The following is a 16,755-nucleotide window of genomic DNA, read 5'->3' on the forward strand; positions in this document are numbered from 1 at the left end:
TATATGTCAAATATCCTTTCTTTGGTTTCTTCTACTCCTATTTTATATATATATAATTTTTTTTAATTCGGTTGAATAGAGCAAACTTTATACGCAATCAAAGATTCATATACGAATTTACGAAAACAAAACCTCCTCTATGAGGAAGCAATAAGTATAAAGTAGTAAATAAGTAGTATATAATATACAAGAATAAATATAATATTGGATGAATATAATATTAAATAACTATTATATAAAGATAAATACGCGTGAACAGCAACGAGATTAGACGCTCCCGCCGCCGATATCGCGCTTCCGCTCGACGCTCCCGACTCCGCGCTCATTGACAGTTTCGCGCGCTCGGCGTTATCGTTACCGTTCTTCTTCGGAGTTCGACGCTCTCGTTCGCTTACGCATCACGCTCGTCGCTCGCGCGCTCGACGCTATCGCGCTCGGCGTTATCGAGTACGATTATACGTATGGTGTAGGTATGCGAATAATGAATAACTTTCCTCGTTGATTTTGCATCAGTTTTTTTATTGAATAAAATATAGATAGATAGATAGATCTTTTTTTATTGAATAAAGTATAGATAGATAGATAGATCTTTTTGTTAATGATTACAATATATACATATATAGATGGATGGATGGATACACATTTATATTTGATCCGTGGAGTCGATGCTGGAGAGACACTCGCGTCGCTCGTTCCATCAGTCGCGCAACTTCATCACGTTCACCATCGCGCAGCACCGTTGATGGCGTCCGCAGCGAAACGTGCGATCGACGCGAAGAAACTCCAGCCGATCGATGTCGTCGTACTCGGCGTCGATGGTCTCGATCGTCGCGTCGACGTCGCCGAGAATCTCCTCCAGCCACCTCTTCTTCTCGAGGCCTTTCACGTATATTCGCGCGCCGGGCGTCTCTTCTCCCTCGCCCAGGTCGTCGCACACCGCGCGTCGAATAATCGACCTGGCTAGGCGATAGTCCACGTCCCCGTCTTTCCAACGGAGGCCGTGATGGTTCGCCATCAGCCAGTTGGCCCTTGCTTTTTCGGCGTTCGTGAGCAGGTCCCACTTCATCGGCGCGCGAAACACGTGATGCGCGAGTTCGCGCGTCTCGCTTCGGAGCACGGCCACCTCCTTCGCGACGAATCTGTCGCTCACCACGAATCCTTGCAGGTCGACGAAGATCGTCGTTGCCGCTGCGGCCATCGAGTCGGTGCGCGTCGAACAATTCACGCTCAAACTGCTCGTTCTTAACGGGATCTGAGGAACGATCGAAGGATCTCCGTCTTTATATATATATCTCCCGTTTCCGGGGTGTGGTATCCTACAATCGCCATTTCCGCTAGATGATTTTGCGCACCACATTGGTCAGCGGACCGTACTCGATGACGCGATCGTGAACAATGAGACAAAAGACGGTGGTCTTCGGCGGAACGTTTTCCTTGCATTCGAATTCGATGCGCACGTCCACGGTGGCGCTCTTCACCGCTTCGTTCTGCCGGGAACAATCGATCACCACGAGCGGCGCTACTCGCGCGAAGTCGCGCGGGGAAAAGAGCGCGTCGTCGCGACTTTCCCCGTAGTACGCTCCTCGAAATTTCGCGTACATCTCGTACAGCACGGCGAACTTGTCGCTTTCGAAATCCGCGTTCACGTCGTCGTAGGGATAGAATTCCGAGTTGAGATACAATTTCACGTTGGCGAGCGCGCAATGATCGAACCTCGAGGAGTCCTCCGTGAATTCGTTTCGCCGTCCGGTCTGCAGCGCGAATATGACGTATCGCGGATTCTCCAACTGCGGCGCGGCTTTCACGGCCCACGAATGCTTGGTCGTGCTCTGCAGCAGAGGAAATTCGTACAAGTCCCAAGAGCGAAAGCCCACGCTCAAAAATCGTCCGCTCTCCAACGTTCGCAAAAGCGACAATTTAGTCACGTCGTTTAACGCCACGTGCGGCATACGTCATTGCACCTTCAGTAGCGTAATTTTAGGATCCTTGGCGGGATCTCTCGGCACGGTTTTTTTCAGATCTACGACGCAGTTGACGTCGTTCCGAGCGCGTATCAGGATAAGTTCGTGTCGCGCGTTTATCACCACGCGTCTGTAGTCCTCGCAGAAACCCAAAAAAATATTCAAAGGTACGCAAAAGTTGAATTGATGGGACGCGTCGTTCAGATTCGATTCGTTCGTCGGATAACTCCATCCGGCGTTCTGCAGTCTCCTGGCTCGTTCGGCGGTCAGCGACGCGTAGTTCTTTATCGTGCTGGTTATGCCGACGTTTCTACACCGGTCGATCTCCACGCCGTCGAGTTCGTATCGAATCTCGTCGAACATAAACGCCACGCAGTTGTTGACCAATTTCGCGTATTGCCTTTGAGCATCCGTCGCTTCCGACGTCGTCGCGCCCACGCCGTCGTCATAGAGTCGTCCCTCGACGTACAGAAAACTGTCGCACGGCAGCGTATACAGATCCTGTTGCTGTATGGGTATTCGTATCTCGTCGTTGTGCCCGAACGTCGTGTTCACGTACGGGTTATACGTGTGAGTCTCGATTCCGACGATGCGCTCGTCGAAGATCGGCTCACCGCCGATACTCAGGATGTCGGCCATGGTCTTTCCTTTCAAAGTAGAAACGACGCGTTTCTCACGGCGAGACCCAGCGATCGTAGGAACCTGACGTTGGCGTTGCTGAGAACGGTTCTCTTTCCTCCTCGACCACCACCACCGCCACCTCTTATCTTCCTTACGCTTTCGATTACGTCGTAGAACGGGCTAGCTCGCTCGTTCGTACAATCCGCGCTCGATCCGTTCAGAACGAGCATCCCTCTCGCTCTCTCTCTCTTCAGGTCGCTGAGATACGCGCGCACACACACACACTAACTGCGGCGACGACGTACGTGCAGTCTAATCGTTATCTCCTCGCCGCGAAAGTCGATCAATCGATCGTTCTGGTCCACGATTCGCACCGTGATATCGGTGACGTTTCGCGCGACGATCTGGAGGTAAATGATCTGCGTCGGAGTCTCCGACAGTTTATATCCCGGTGGAACTTTCGGCGCGAATTCGTGTATCGCGTGCACCGAGCGTCCGTTGCTGTACGCTCCCGTGGTGATGCTGCATTCGATGCGAATTATGTTCACGCTCATGACGTCAACGGGTCCGTCGGAAACGTACCATTTGTTCGGTTTTAGGATACGATCGCGCGAGAAACCCAAAAGAGAACGATGTTGTTCGGTTTTGTAAAATTCACTCTGTAGGCGCACTTTATCTCGCTCCTCATGGTATTCTCGTTGGCGCGAAGAGCGAGTATCGTTCTATCGCCGCCGTCATCGTCGTCGTTCTTGCCGTCGTTGTCCCCGTATATGCCATAACCGTCGTCGTCGTCTTCGTCCTCGTATATGCGATAAGCGTCGTCGTTATCGTCGTCGTCGTTCTTCTCCGTTCGTTTATTTTCTTTTACCCGTCCAGCGCCATCGGCCTGCAGTTTTTCTCTCTTCTCTTTCTCTTTCTCTCTCTCGCGGGCGCGCCGTTCGCGATGAAGAAGAGCGGCGCGCAGATATCTGCTCACGGCTTGCAGCTCGTACGACCCTTCCGGAACGACGATCTTCCGGTCGTCCTCGCCGAAGTAGAATCGATTGTTCGCCGGCGTAACGTTCGGTATCGAATTGTACGTCTCAAAAGTCGCCAAACCCAGCTCGTACACGCCGTCGCTCAGATCCAAAGCGGGAAAGCGACTCGCCGTGAGAACGCTGCTGGTTCCGGTCAACGTGAGCGTCAGCGACATCGCGGGAGAACGTCGATCGTTAGCCACCGCTCCCCCAATCGATCTCGCGAAGAAATCGCAGGCACAGCTGTCCGCAGATTCTCTGCTCGAACGTCTGGAACGCGCGACGATTGTACGTCACGATCGCGCTCTCGCCGCCACCGCCGAGATATCGCGCGAGATCCCTCGGCGGACGGAGATTTCCGAACGCGTCGAAGTAGATCGCCGCGTTCCCTTTCTTCGCGTAAGCGACCCAATGCGTGCCCGGACCCGCCGCGTCGTCGAGATTCACGATGCCGCACTCCGCGTGTCGCACCCTCGTCGGCAGAGCGTCGCGCATGAACACCCCACGGAAGAACGGTATGCGTAGGCGACGCGCCGATCGATCGAGCTGCTCGTTCGTCGTGACGCCGTACGGCGGCAGATCCGACGTCGCCGCTAACGTCGCCTTCTTCCGCGAAATTTTTTTTTTTTCGGCGATTCTCCTCGCGCCACCTCCGCGCTTCTTATACGGCGTGAGGTACAGCCCGCGACCCTCCATCGCGCGATTGTGTCGCTGCAGTTCCTCGAGTTCCCGTCGCGCCGCTTTGCCGGCGCTCACCGCCTTGGCCACGCCGGCCGCGCCACCGATCAAGGAACCGAGCGCACCCAACATCGGTAGAAAAGGCAAGAAGCCGCCGCGTTTCGCCGTCGGAAGTATCCTCCGCCTCTTCCTCCTCGTCTTTGCGTTTCTCCCCGTTCCTTTCCTCTTTCTTCCTTTTTTCCTTTCCATACCCATGCCCAGTTTCGTCTTCGCTTTCATAGCCGCCCATACGGCCGCCGCGGCGAGTCTCTCACTGACCGGCGAGTCCTTCGCGGTGACGCGCTCGCGCGCCCTCTCGGCGAGCAGTCGATCGGCGACGTGTCGTTCGGCGAGCTCGCCGCTTCGCGAATACGCTATGTCGTGCTCGCGACACGCCGCGTCCAACGGATTGATGCCTTTGTCGCCGCGCGCTAGTCTCTTCGCTAGACGCGTACCGGTCCGCAAAACTGATAGCCGGGTATATGCAGCTCGAAGGGAAGAGCGTTTATCGCGCGATCGAGTAGACCGGCGCCGCGCATTCGGTCGCGGTTGCGGGAGGGTTTTTTCTTCTTCTCAATTCGAACGGAAACGTTTCGACGACTCACCGTTCAGAGCGAGCGCGCGGTTGCACTCGTAGCAGTCCTTGACGAGCGGCGGTGGACCGTCTATGTGCGTTCGCTGCCACGGACGATTGTAATGTTCCATACACGAGCGATATCTCTGCACCTCGGGATCCGCTTTTATATGTTCGGGCAAACGGTCCCACAGCAGTTGCACGTATTTTTCAAATTTACGCAACAGAACGATCTTCGGAACGAATTCCAGCTCCTCGGCCGTTAGATCGAGAATATCGCGCCAGTCCGTCAGTAGGATGGGAAACATCTCGATCACCGACGCGCGCGCAAACGATTCGTTGCTTTTGAGATCGAATTTCTACGGATACGACGACGCGCTTGCGCTACTTATACTTGCGCGCGAGGCGTTTGCGCACGCGCGACGAAACAAAACGACGTCCGTGCTGCCCTCCCCGCCCCGGCGCTCGGGCGCGTTCGTCGCGCGAACGAGCGCGCGCTTGCAGAAAAGACCGAGAGAGAGAGCGAAAGAGAGAGGGCGCAATGCGATTCGTGCGACAGTCGGTGACGATAGGAGTCTCGAATGTGGATCGCAAAACGCAGGCAGGCTCGGGCGCGACCGAGGGAGGAAACGGAGAATCGCGCAGACACGGTCCTCTCCTGCCGAACGTCGTACGTTGCATCATCTGCGGTCCCTCTAACTGCGGTAAGACGAACGTTCTGGTGAGTCTGCTGGAACAAGCGCACGGTCTTCGTTTCGAGAACGTATACGTGTACTCGAAATCTCTGCAACAACCGAAGTATCGATATCTCGAACGATTGTTCGAGCCTATGGAGGAGATCAGCTATCGCGCGTTCTCCGACAATCGCGACGTCGTTCCGCCCGACGAGGCGCTTCCCGACTCGGTCTTCGTCTTCGACGACGTGGCCTGCGACAAGCAGGACAGAATGAGGGAGTACTTTTCTATGGGTCGACATTCGAATATCGATTGCTTCTATCTCTGTCAGACGTACGCCAAAATACCGAAACATCTCGTGCGCGATAACGCAAATTTGTTGATCCTGTTCAGGCAGGACGGCACCAATCTGCGGCACGTGTACGACGATCACGTGAACATCGACATGTCGTACGACGAGTTTCGCGCCTTCTGTCGCGAGTGTTGGCGACGCACCTACGGTTTCGCCGTGATAGACAAGGACAGCGCGTTGCGAGGCGGACGGTACAGACGGGGGTTCCACGACTTCGCCGTGCTGTAGAGCCGATCAGTGCGCTTCGCCGAACGACGCGAGTATGAGCGCGATCGCGGAAGAGAGGACCGCGCGAGAGATAGCCAAAACGCGCGCCTCGATTCGCAGGAAGTACGCAGCTCTCAGGGTCGGAAAAATGGAGAGCGAGATCGCTCTGGAAAAGAGGTACGAGCCCATCGTCAAACCTCTGAAACGGCTCGCCGATGACGCGGACCGCAGGGGTAAAGGACCGGGCAAAATTGACGACGACGACGACGACGACGACGACGGCAGCTTTACGCTCGCGAGAAAGATGAAAACGACGAAGAGAGCAAAGAAGGATAGTGACTACGGTGATGACGACGACGATGCAGGCGCCGACCTTGAGCGCGATTACGGGGAGGACGACGACGTATTCACGCCAATAAGGACAACGACGACCGCGGGAAAAAAAGGAGAGTCGCGTCCAGCACGGTTGAGTTCGGCTCCCGCGACGACGACGACTATCGCGAGCTCCATGCCGATCCACGCCGATTCGGTCCGGTTTTTACCCAGAGAACACGAGATCGTCTCGGAGACTACGACTCCACCCCCCGCGCTAGAGACGTCCGTCAGGGAGTCTTTGAGCACGGCGGAAGGTCGCGACGCTCTGAATAGCCAACTAGGACCGTTAGGGCGGGAGTACGTGGGCGCTCTTCTGAGCGGCGACAGTAAAAAGGAGATCGACCACGTCTACGGAGTGTATCTCGGCGAGCACGGCACGATGCTGGGTAACAAGCGATTTGACGTGGCCCCGGATGACTCCGTGATCATCGACGGTGTACGGTACAAGGGCACGCGCGGTCTGTACGAGTTGATCTTCATGCGAATTCCCAACGCTCGCGTCTACACGGAGAAGGACAAACGAACGTACAGGAGTATACTTTTCGCCACCAGCGCTCACAAACGCGGTCGCAGCGCCGGCATGCCCGTCAAGGGTAACAGGGGACACAAGTACACAAAAATAATAGCGCCGCTCGTACACCCGTCTCACACAGTTGGGACTACGAAGGGCGCCGGACTACCGTCGGCCATGCGACTGACCGACAACGCGATCGATTACGTTCACTGGGACGATCCCAACGAGCTGGTCGATCGACTTCGACTGCTAGACGCTTCTCGTCGGGCCGGCAACAACGCTCACGACAACGAAATTCTGTCGATAATCGAGGAACTTCGCGAGGCCGGTTTCGTCGTAAATTGATCGGTCGCGTCGATCGCGACGGCAGTACGTATCGCGCGCTCTCCAGCGCCTCCCCCGCGCGCGCGCGATGTCCGTGAACAAATTCGGCATGTCTCTGACAAATCGGAGCAACGGTGACGGAATCGACGGTGCGTCCACGGTGCGATTACGCTCCTCGATCGAATCCCTGCGTAACTACACGCGCAACAACGCGCTCTTTATGAGCGAGGGTTCCTACGACGCGAGGGAGCGCAAGATACGGCGGGTAGCCGCGCCGGAGATCGACACCGACGCGACGAACAAGAGCTACGTCGAGGACGCGATCGGACGATCGAAGAGAGGCGCGACCGAAGAATTGACAGGCGAAATAGCGGCGGTGAGGAACGACGCGCTTCTCTCGAATCGAAACTCTTACGACGCGCGGGATCGCAAGATACGGCGGGTAGCCGCGCCGGAGGTCGGCACCGACGCGACGAACAAGAGCTACGTAGAGGGCGCGATCGGGCGGCTCAAGAGCGTCGTGATCGAAGAGATCAAGAAGAACGACGCGACGCTGAGGAACGACGCGCTCCGCTTGAGTCAGGGCTCTTACCACGCGAGAGAGCGCAAGATACGAGGAGTAGCCGCGCCGGAGGTCGACACCGACGCGACGAACAAGAGCTACGTAGAGGGCGCGATCGGGCGACTCAAGAGCGTCGTGATCGAAGAGATCAAGAAGAACGACGCGACGGAAGAATTGAGAGGCGGAATCGCGACGCTGAAGAACGACGCGCTCCGTTTGAACGAGGATTCCTACGACGCGTCGGAGCGCAAGATACGACGCGTGGCCGCGCCGGAGTTCGACACCGACGCGACGAACAGGAGTTACGTGGAGGACGCGATCGAACGGTTCAAGAGCGCCGTGATCGAAGAGATCGAGAAGAAGAACACCGTCGATCGAGAGTTCACGGGCGTCATCGTGACAAACGCGAACCAGGGTTTGAGAGACGAAATCGCGAGGTTTCGAAACGACGCGCTTCTCTTGCGCGAAGATTCGTACGACGCGTCGGAGCGCAAGATACGACGCGTGGCCGCGCCGGAGGTCGGCACCGACGCGACGAACATGGGCTACGTCGAGGGAGCGATCGCGGAGCTCAGAAAGAACTTCAAAGATCTGATAAGAGAATTTAGAAGCCAGTTCGTAACTGTGAGGAATACCATGGATAAGCACGAAATCCAGATCGCCAGAATTCTGAGTATATTGAACCTTCTTGAGCAATGAGTGTGGAAAAACGGAGACTCGTGGAGGAATTGCACGCGCCGGCGCGAAAAAACTTTCCTCGCCGCCGCGTCGTGGTGCGCGGTTACGACGACCTGTGGCAGGCCGACGTGGTCGAGATGCGTCCCTATTCGCGCGAAAACGCGGGTCACAATTACATTCTGACGGTCATCGATGTGCTGAGCAAGTACGCCTGGGCGATCCCGCTCAAGACTAAGAGCGGAAAGGAGGTCGCGACGGCTCTCGAAAAGATCTTTCGCGAGGACGCGCGACACCCTAGGAATCTGCAAACGGACAAAGGAAAGGAATTCTACAACGCCGACGCGCGCAAAATCTTCGACGCGCGCAAGGTGAATCACTACTCCACGTATTCGGTGATGAAAGCGTCGGTGGTGGAGAGATTCAATCGCACGTTGAAAAACGACATGTGGAAGCTCTTCACGCTCCAGGGATCGTACAGATGGATAGACTCGCTGCCGCGCCTCTTGTCGAATTACAATCGTCGCAGACACAGAACGATCGGAATGCGTCCGGCGGACGTGACGCCCACCGTCGCCGAAAAACTGTTGCGCACGGTGTACAGTCGCGCGAAGATCGCCGCGCCGGCGAGATTTCGAGTCGACGATCCGGTGCGCGTGAGCAAATTCAAAACGATCTTCAAAAAGGGCTACACTCCCAATTGGACCACCGAGATATTTCGCGTAGCCAAAGTACAAAAGACCAATCCCGTTACGTATCTGCTGAAAGACGTTCGCGGAGAAGCGATAGCCGGAGGATTCTACGAACACGAGTTGCTGCGCGTCTCCGATCCCGACGTCTATCTCGTGGAAAAAGTCCTGCGTAAGCGCGGCAATCGAGCGTACGTGAAGTGGCTGGGGATGGACAGTTCGCACAATTCCTGGATAGATAAGGCGTCTGTAGTGTAACACAAATAATTAGACATTCGTAAATACGCGCAACGTGTATTTTATTGTTAATAAAAAATTTACACATTTATTGGTTTGTTTCTTACGTACTATTAATTTTTCTACGATAAAACAATTTTAGAAAGCGCATGATATTGTTTCTTTTTTACAACTGTATTCCGTAATGTCCCCACGGAAGCGTTTCCTCGCTGTCCAACGTCACGTATCGCTTATCGTCGTGCGGACTGAGAGCTAGTTTTTGCTCCGACACGGTGTAAACCTCGTGCAACGTCGAGCGTATGCACGACTGGCGCGTCCTCAGCTCGCGCGCGTCCCGCAGGCACGCCACGTAATCCTCGAACGTGATCCTCTTAGCGACTACGTTTCTTTTAACACCCTTTATTCTCTTGGTGTCGTCGTGTCCGAGTACCCTGTAGGTGTACATCTTCGCCCTGAGGCCCACAAACTCCGTCATGATCGCGCCGTTGTTCTCGTCCTTCATCAGACCGGGCACCTTCTTGTTGACGCGCGGCATACCGTGCGCGTTATTCTCCGCGTAATCGCTCGTGTCGAACCTGTCTATGTCGCGTCTCATACGCTCGTACGCGTCTTCGCACTCCAGCGAATAGATCAGACTATCGGTATCCGTGTAAAGAATTCGACACCGGTCGCGATAGAGCGGCGCCATGTAGTCGTAGTGAAACTCGTAGAGACGCGTCTTGGATATCTCGAGAATGCACATACCCACGTAGACCGGCTTGTTGAATTTTACCTCGAGCTTCCGCAGCTCGATCGCGACCAGATTCTCCGAGAAGACGCTTCTGCTGTGAAAGTTCGGCCTGGCGATCAACGCCTCCGCGCCGTATCTCCCGTCCCATCGCGTCACGAGACGCACGTCCACGTGAGCGCGCACGTTCTCCATCGTTTTGCCGAAGACGGCATTGTTCATCAGTTTGTACATGTTCCGTTCGAACTCGTTGCTCGCGCGCGTCCTGAACGTCGTGTTCAGCTCGATGTAGCCGCGAAGCCACGGTGACTGGGCGAATCGCAGCACTCGACGAACGCGCGTCAGCCGCAAACCGAGTCGCAGACATTGCTGCAGGTTTCGATAGTGCGTCACGTAGCGCGATTTGTCGTAGAGAGTAGCGAGCAGTTTCTCCTGCCGCTTACCGGGCGGTTTATCGCGCGTCGGGCACAACGGCAGGTCCGCGTGGGCGTCGTGCAGTTCCGGCGGATACTCGAGATCCACCTCCAGAATGTAACCGACCTCGCTGTCCGTCGGCACGGTCGTCACGTCGAAATTCTCGGGGTCGTCGAGCCACTGGAAATTCGCGTACGGCAGTGATTCGCCCATAGCCCAACCGTACAGATTGTTCACGTCGTAATACATGAGATACGTAGTGGGCTGGGACGAGTCGTACGTCGGTACGTGCCTGTTGTTGGCTCGCGCGTACCTGAGCGAACATTGACTGAGGCCACCGCGTATTCCGCGTTCCACGAACATCGCCATGTCGATGTCGGTAAGCAGCTCGAAACGCACGCCGGTATACCTCAACATGGCGTCCCACGTGTACCCCGGCAATGTATAATAATACGCGGGATCCAGCCCATAACTCGCTAAACACGTGTCCCGAAAATTTTCAAAGATATCCGCCAGAAGAAGCACGTCGGTCTTGAGATACAGATCGCTGTACTCGCCGAGATCCCGCACGCGAAAACGTCGCCAGACCCTCGTCGCGTGCTCGTAATCGCTCTCGCTCGCGGTCTCGTCGGTCAGGGAGCTGTAAAAGACCTCGCGCGGCGGAAGCTCGGTCTCCCGCAGTTTGTCTTCGCTGTCGACGTACTCGTACGGAAATACTCCCTTGCGAGTGAGCAGATCGAGATCCTCCGTGCTCAATTCCGCGTTCTCCGAGCGCGTTATTCTCAGCTTGTCCTTGTCCAGATAGGACGCCAGGGTTACGAGACTCGCGGCTAAAAATTTGTACGAGTCTACGAATCGAAGCTTCACGAGTCGATTCCACATCCCATCCGTTTGCGTCTCCTTAACGGTCTTCGAGAAAGATATGTAATTTTCCTTCGTAAGCGGCAGGAGTTCGACCCCACCCTCGAAATCGTTCGCGATTTTCTCGATGATAAAGTGCGCGTCGTAACCCGACAGATTGTGGAAGAACACGGGAATCACGTACACGTTTCTGTAATTCAGATTGCAACGAGAATGCGCCGGACCTCTGTACCGTCCGTTTAGATGACAGTGATCTCGCACGCGCTTGTCCTCCGGTTGGAACGCTTTCCGACACACGTGACAATGCGTCGCGCGCCAAAATTCGAGTTTCTCGTCCTCAGTAAGTTCTACCATCGATATGTTGGTGGAGAATTTATTCTTTGCGTGACGTGCGAGAACGCGAAGCTCGTTCACGAACCACGAAACGCAGTCGTCGCCGCGACGATATCTGTACGTGGATACGGTATCGTCGTAGGTGCAGCACAGATAGTAGCCCAGGCTGAACGGTACGTGACGCTGATAAGCGTATCTTTTCGTTCTCGCGCCTCCTTCGGCATTCTCCCTCTCCCGCTGTTCGAGAAGACACTCCAGATCCGCGTACACCACGAAGGGGAGTCGCTCCTTTCTGTCGTGATTGTCGAACGACAGCCACTTATCGTCCTCGTTCGGAAGAACGATGGCGCAGTCGTTCATTCGACCGCAGTCGACGCTGTGAGCGGCCAACTTTTCGCGCGTATAGAAATAGTGTAGACATCTGCGAAGTACAATAACATGCGTGCAATTACTATGCGTACATAAAATAACACCGCGTCGTTTCCTTATTCCTCAGGTTTTTTTTTACTTACCGATCGCAAACGTGCTTCGCGCACCGTTTCACGGTCAATTGCGAATTCACCAATCGCGACAGATTCTTTATCCAAGCGAAATGGCCCCTGTTGACGCCGCGTAGCGTATCGCGCAGATACAGGAGATTTACATGTCTATCCCTCTTATCGTCGGTTAACCGCAGAGGCACGATCGCGTTGTGGTCGGCGCCCCGTCCGAACTTATCTTTTTTTTCGATTCCTTCCCGAGTTGTAAATACGTTGATCGATACGTCGTTTTGACGTTCGAACTTTCCGATCTGTTTCAAATCTATGGGAAACTTGATCCCGTCGAGATTCAGCACCGTCGCGTAATCGGGATACGAGCCGCATCGTTCCGCGTGCCACTTGGCGGGATACAGAGCCGCGACCACCGCGCGCGCGAAACACGTGTCGTTCTCCGACAGCACGTTGACCACCGCCTGTTTAAGTCTTATACCTAGCGGTATCTTCATCCAACATCCCACACGCATGGGATTACACTTGTTCACGTTCACCGTTAGGTTGAGTATTCGCGACAACGCCCATCCGCTGTCGCGTTCCTGAAATTCGTCCAACGCCGCTAGAATCGCGTCGCGCACGTGCTTTTCGTACCACTCGCCCAGATCGGACCCTTGGAGGAGCTGTTCGTTCCGCGTAGCGATACTCTTCACATCGGTCTTAACGTCCGCTACGAATTCCCCATTGAATATGACATTAACCTTCAGACACACGTGTCTGTTCAAATTATCCTGCACTTTTTCGAGCACGGTGCCCTTCGCATCCTCGAGAAATCGCGCTGGTTCGATGTACGTAGAGTTCGTCACAGCGCCGGTGAGTACGCGACTTTGGAACGCTGTATCGATCTCGACCCACGAAAATCCGCCGCTGCTGCTACCACCGTCCAAACCGGCACCTACGACGCGCTCGAATCGTCGGCGCAGATCCTCCCTCGAACCTTCTAATCGCGCTATTCGAGCCACCAGAGCGTTCACGGCTCCAGTGTTTCCTCGCCCCCCAGATTGTCTGACTCGACAACTCTCCCGCAAGAGCCGGAGACACTCGTCGCATCGTCGTCCCCACGCGCGGTACCCGTCCGCGTCGCGGACGTCCGCGGCGAGCAACTCGTCGCACTGTTCCCACATCCCATCCAGAAGGGCCTTTCACCCTCGGGAACGCTGAATTTCACTCGATCGAACAGACGACGAGACTTGTAGGTGTGAATCCTACGTATCTTCTCTCCTCCGTCCACCGTCTGATAGTAAAAATAATACTCGAGCGGCAGGCAACGCATATAATCCTTCGCCCTAACGGAGTTTGCCATTGTCGTCTCTATCCACGCTCGCTCGCGCGCAGTTCGCGCCCCGGTCTCCCTTCGCAGATGATGAGTCGCTAGATTCCATCGCGCGTCCTCCTTCGCCACCGACGCGCATACGTTTGACGGCAACGACGCGTCGACTCTCGCCGATTCGTCGTCCGAATCGGACGAGAACCTGGGCATGGACTCGTAACAGCACAGTTCGCCGTCCGATTCCTCGGACGAGGGATAACGGCGATCGTACATTCGCGAGTACGCATCGCTAATGTTACATCAGCAACGCTAACACGTCGAAATTAAAACCAACTACATCCCCGGCATCGTCGCGTATGTCTAGTCTTTCATCAAGTATCTCGTTATAGAGATACGTACGGTGCGATCGGTGATCGACGATTCCGGTTTCGCGACGGATCAGATATCTCGTTACGTCGACGCGCCGCGGATCCCCATTCCTCCCGAACGGTTCGCTAACTTTTACGATCGGTTTTCCGATTTTAGAATTGGACACCGGTTTGCAAAGTTCTGCGTACTCGTCACTCATACCTCATTTTAGAGAAAAACAACAGTAACTTATCCCAGTCCCGGTGCGCTTTACGTCGCACCACTCTCTCTAGATAATGCTGCAATAGCGCCGCTAACGCGTCTCAGTCAATAGTAACAGATTCCATTCTCCGCCACTCTTCTCCAAACTATTTGGTATTGAAGAGACCTCCGGTTCGATCGACGATCGGGAATTCCGATTTCGCGATCGATCAGATATCTCGTTACGTTGACTCTCCACAAATCCGATCCGCAACACTTCCTCGCGAACGGGTCGTTGATTTTCGCGATCGGTTTCCCGATTTTCACGCGCACCGGTTTGCAAAGTTCTACGTACTCGTCGCTAATACCACGTTTATCCGTTCCGATGCGCTTTACGCCGTCGCGCCAATTCATTTTATACTCGTTGTATCTACGGGATACACCCTTCCGGGAAGGGGACATCCGCTGTTATCTCAACGGAGGATGTACCTACAGGATACACCCTTCCGGGAAGGGGACATCCGCTCGCCGCATCCTGCGAAAAAAACAAAAGGAGGAACTGACAAGAGCGACCTCGAACGAGTTCGAACGTGCGCGATGATAACATTATTTGCGATGACGCGCGAATCGGGGCGGATTTCCGCTCGCGGCCGATAACGCGGCCGATAACGCGGTCGATAACGCGGTCGATGACGCCGATCCGAGCGCCCTCTCGGAGCGTCCGGGAACGACGATCCCCCCCACCCCCCGGTGGCAACCCTGCGGCGCGAAATTCCCCATCACCCGCCTAGGGAATTTACGTCTTTCAGGTTACCGCAAGGTGGCGACACTGCGGTGCGAACTTCCCCATCACCCCACCTAGGGACAGGTGTTCCCACAGAATACTCGCATCTGATTGGACAGCCTCGAGTCTTCGTACCGCGATCTGATTGGACAGCGATACACCTTTGTCCAGTTCCAGGGGAATGTTTGTCCGGTTACAGGGGAAATTCCCCCCGCACACCTGTCCCCTCACCCCCCCCTGTTACCCCTTGCACCTGTCCACCCTTCACCCCCCCTCGCCCATCCCCACCCCATGCTCCCCCCTCGTCCCCCTCGCCAATCTCTTATGGCGTTCCCCCCGCGTGCGCGCGTCCCCCCCCGCTTCCCCTCGGTTGTACCCGGCAGTGGAGGGTACTGTTATTGGTCTACTCGCTGATTTTCACGATTTTGAATTTACAATTGAGCACCGGTTTGCACAATTTTATGTACTCGTCGCTCATATCGCGTTAAAAAGAAAAAATCGCGGTATTGCACTCACGACTTCTAGTCCTCGACTACTGAGCGTACCATCAAATTCATCCTTCTATATCCCACTATTGTCACATCGTTTGTTTATCATATCTAATTTCACCATGATCTCAGCATCCATACATTTGGGCCTCACGAAAAATCTACAATGTGCAGTTTTGCACGTGTGCGATGAAGTCACCGCGAGACACGTATGTTCATGAAAACGATATCGCGCCATTAACTTTCAATGGTTTAATCTGTATAACTGCTATTGAACCGCTATCAAACTTCTTTAAAACAGCTATCAAACAACAACTAAAAACAGCTATCAAACAACTAAAAACAACTAAAAACAACTAAAAACAACTAAAAACAACTAAAAACAACTAAAACAGCTTTAAAAACATCTATCAAACAACTATCAAACAACTAAAAACATCTTTAGAAACAACTAAAAACAACTAAAAACATCTATCAAACAGCTATCAAACAACTAAAAACAACTAAAACAGCTTTAAAAACAGCTATCAAACAACTATCAAACAACTAAAAACAGCTTTTGAACAGCTAAAACAGCTTTTGAATAGCTTTTAAACAACTAAAACATCTATATTATATTACAAACTATGTGGGAAAAGGAAATAAAACATTTTATATATACATATATAAATTATTTAAAAAAAAATCATAATTTTTTCTGGTGTCGCGACCACCAGTTACATATTTTTAATACATTTTGTAATGCGCAATTCTTAACATGTTTTTCACATCTTATAGTATTAGTAACATCTAGATTATTTAAAGATTCGATATCTTCGTAATCGGCATCCAAAGTCTCAATGTTTAGATTTTTTCTAGCTTTATTCTCAAGTAGATCCACCAGCCATTCTCGTTTCTGGCATCCCTTGACGTACACAAGAGTCGACGTCTCGTCGCCCTCTCCAAGCACGGCCGATGTAATTAAATGTTTCGCCATGCTGTATGGCACGTTTCCATCCTCCCATCGTAGTCCATGGTGATTTGCAATCAACCAAGAAGCGCATGATTTGTCGGATTTCGTGAGGAGACTCCATGGCATGGGACATGTAAAAATGTAATGCGCCAAAACGGTCCCGTTTCTCAGAACCGCCACCTCCTTTACGACAAATTTCATCCCGACGGTGAAGCCTTGCAGATCGACAAACGTTGGTACGATCATGACGAAACGACGGAGCAATCTGTATCTTATCGCGGTACATCAGTGTATCTTATATCGCAATACCCGCTGATATTGCATTTACATGATTTTGCGCACTACGTT

The 16,755-nt window shown here is 53.7% G+C and overlaps 3 protein-coding genes across 3 annotated transcripts; all 3 read right to left on the minus strand.

Annotated features, from left to right (window-relative positions):
- Positions 1-1,334: 1,334 nt before the first annotated feature.
- LOC139783614 (uncharacterized) lies at positions 1,335-1,949 on the minus strand. Its single transcript, XM_071722768.1, has one exon. The coding sequence runs from the start codon at positions 1,947-1,949 to the stop codon at positions 1,335-1,337; it is 615 nt and encodes a 204-aa protein (XP_071578869.1).
- A 3-nt stretch (positions 1,950-1,952) lies between these two features.
- On the minus strand, positions 1,953-2,600 carry LOC139783615 (uncharacterized). Its single transcript, XM_071722769.1, has one exon. It carries the CDS (start codon positions 2,598-2,600, stop codon positions 1,953-1,955), a length of 648 nt encoding a protein of 215 aa, XP_071578870.1.
- A 7,065-nt stretch (positions 2,601-9,665) lies between these two features.
- On the minus strand, positions 9,666-13,488 carry LOC139783616 (uncharacterized). The gene is made up of 2 exons (XM_071722770.1): positions 12,347-13,488; positions 9,666-12,255 (listed from the first exon to the last, which is right to left on the minus strand). Exons 1-2 carry the CDS (start codon positions 13,486-13,488, stop codon positions 9,666-9,668), a joined length of 3,732 nt encoding a protein of 1,243 aa, XP_071578871.1.
- Between the last annotated feature and the right edge of the window lie 3,267 nt (positions 13,489-16,755).

Source organism: Temnothorax nylanderi, unplaced genomic scaffold (genome assembly GCF_030848795.1).
Source record: "Temnothorax nylanderi isolate EJ_2023f unplaced genomic scaffold, tnyl_v1.0 TNYL_tig0522_pilon, whole genome shotgun sequence".
In the NCBI taxonomy this organism is placed as follows: Eukaryota; Metazoa; Arthropoda; class Insecta; order Hymenoptera; family Formicidae; genus Temnothorax; species Temnothorax nylanderi.

Coding starts and splice junctions, on each gene's coding strand:
- LOC139783614 (XM_071722768.1), bottom strand. CDS start 1,949: ATGCCGCACGTGGCGTTAAACGACGTGACTAAATTGTCGCTTTTGCGA.
- LOC139783615 (XM_071722769.1), bottom strand. CDS start 2,600: ATGGCCGACATCCTGAGTATCGGCGGTGAGCCGATCTTCGACGAGCGC.
- LOC139783616 (XM_071722770.1), bottom strand. CDS start 13,488: ATGTGGGAACAGTGCGACGAGTTGCTCGCCGCGGACGTCCGCGACGCG. Junction 12,256..12,346: donor GCGAAGCACGTTTGCGATCG/GTAAGTAAAAAA, acceptor TGTACTTCGCAG/ATGTCTACACTATTTCTATA.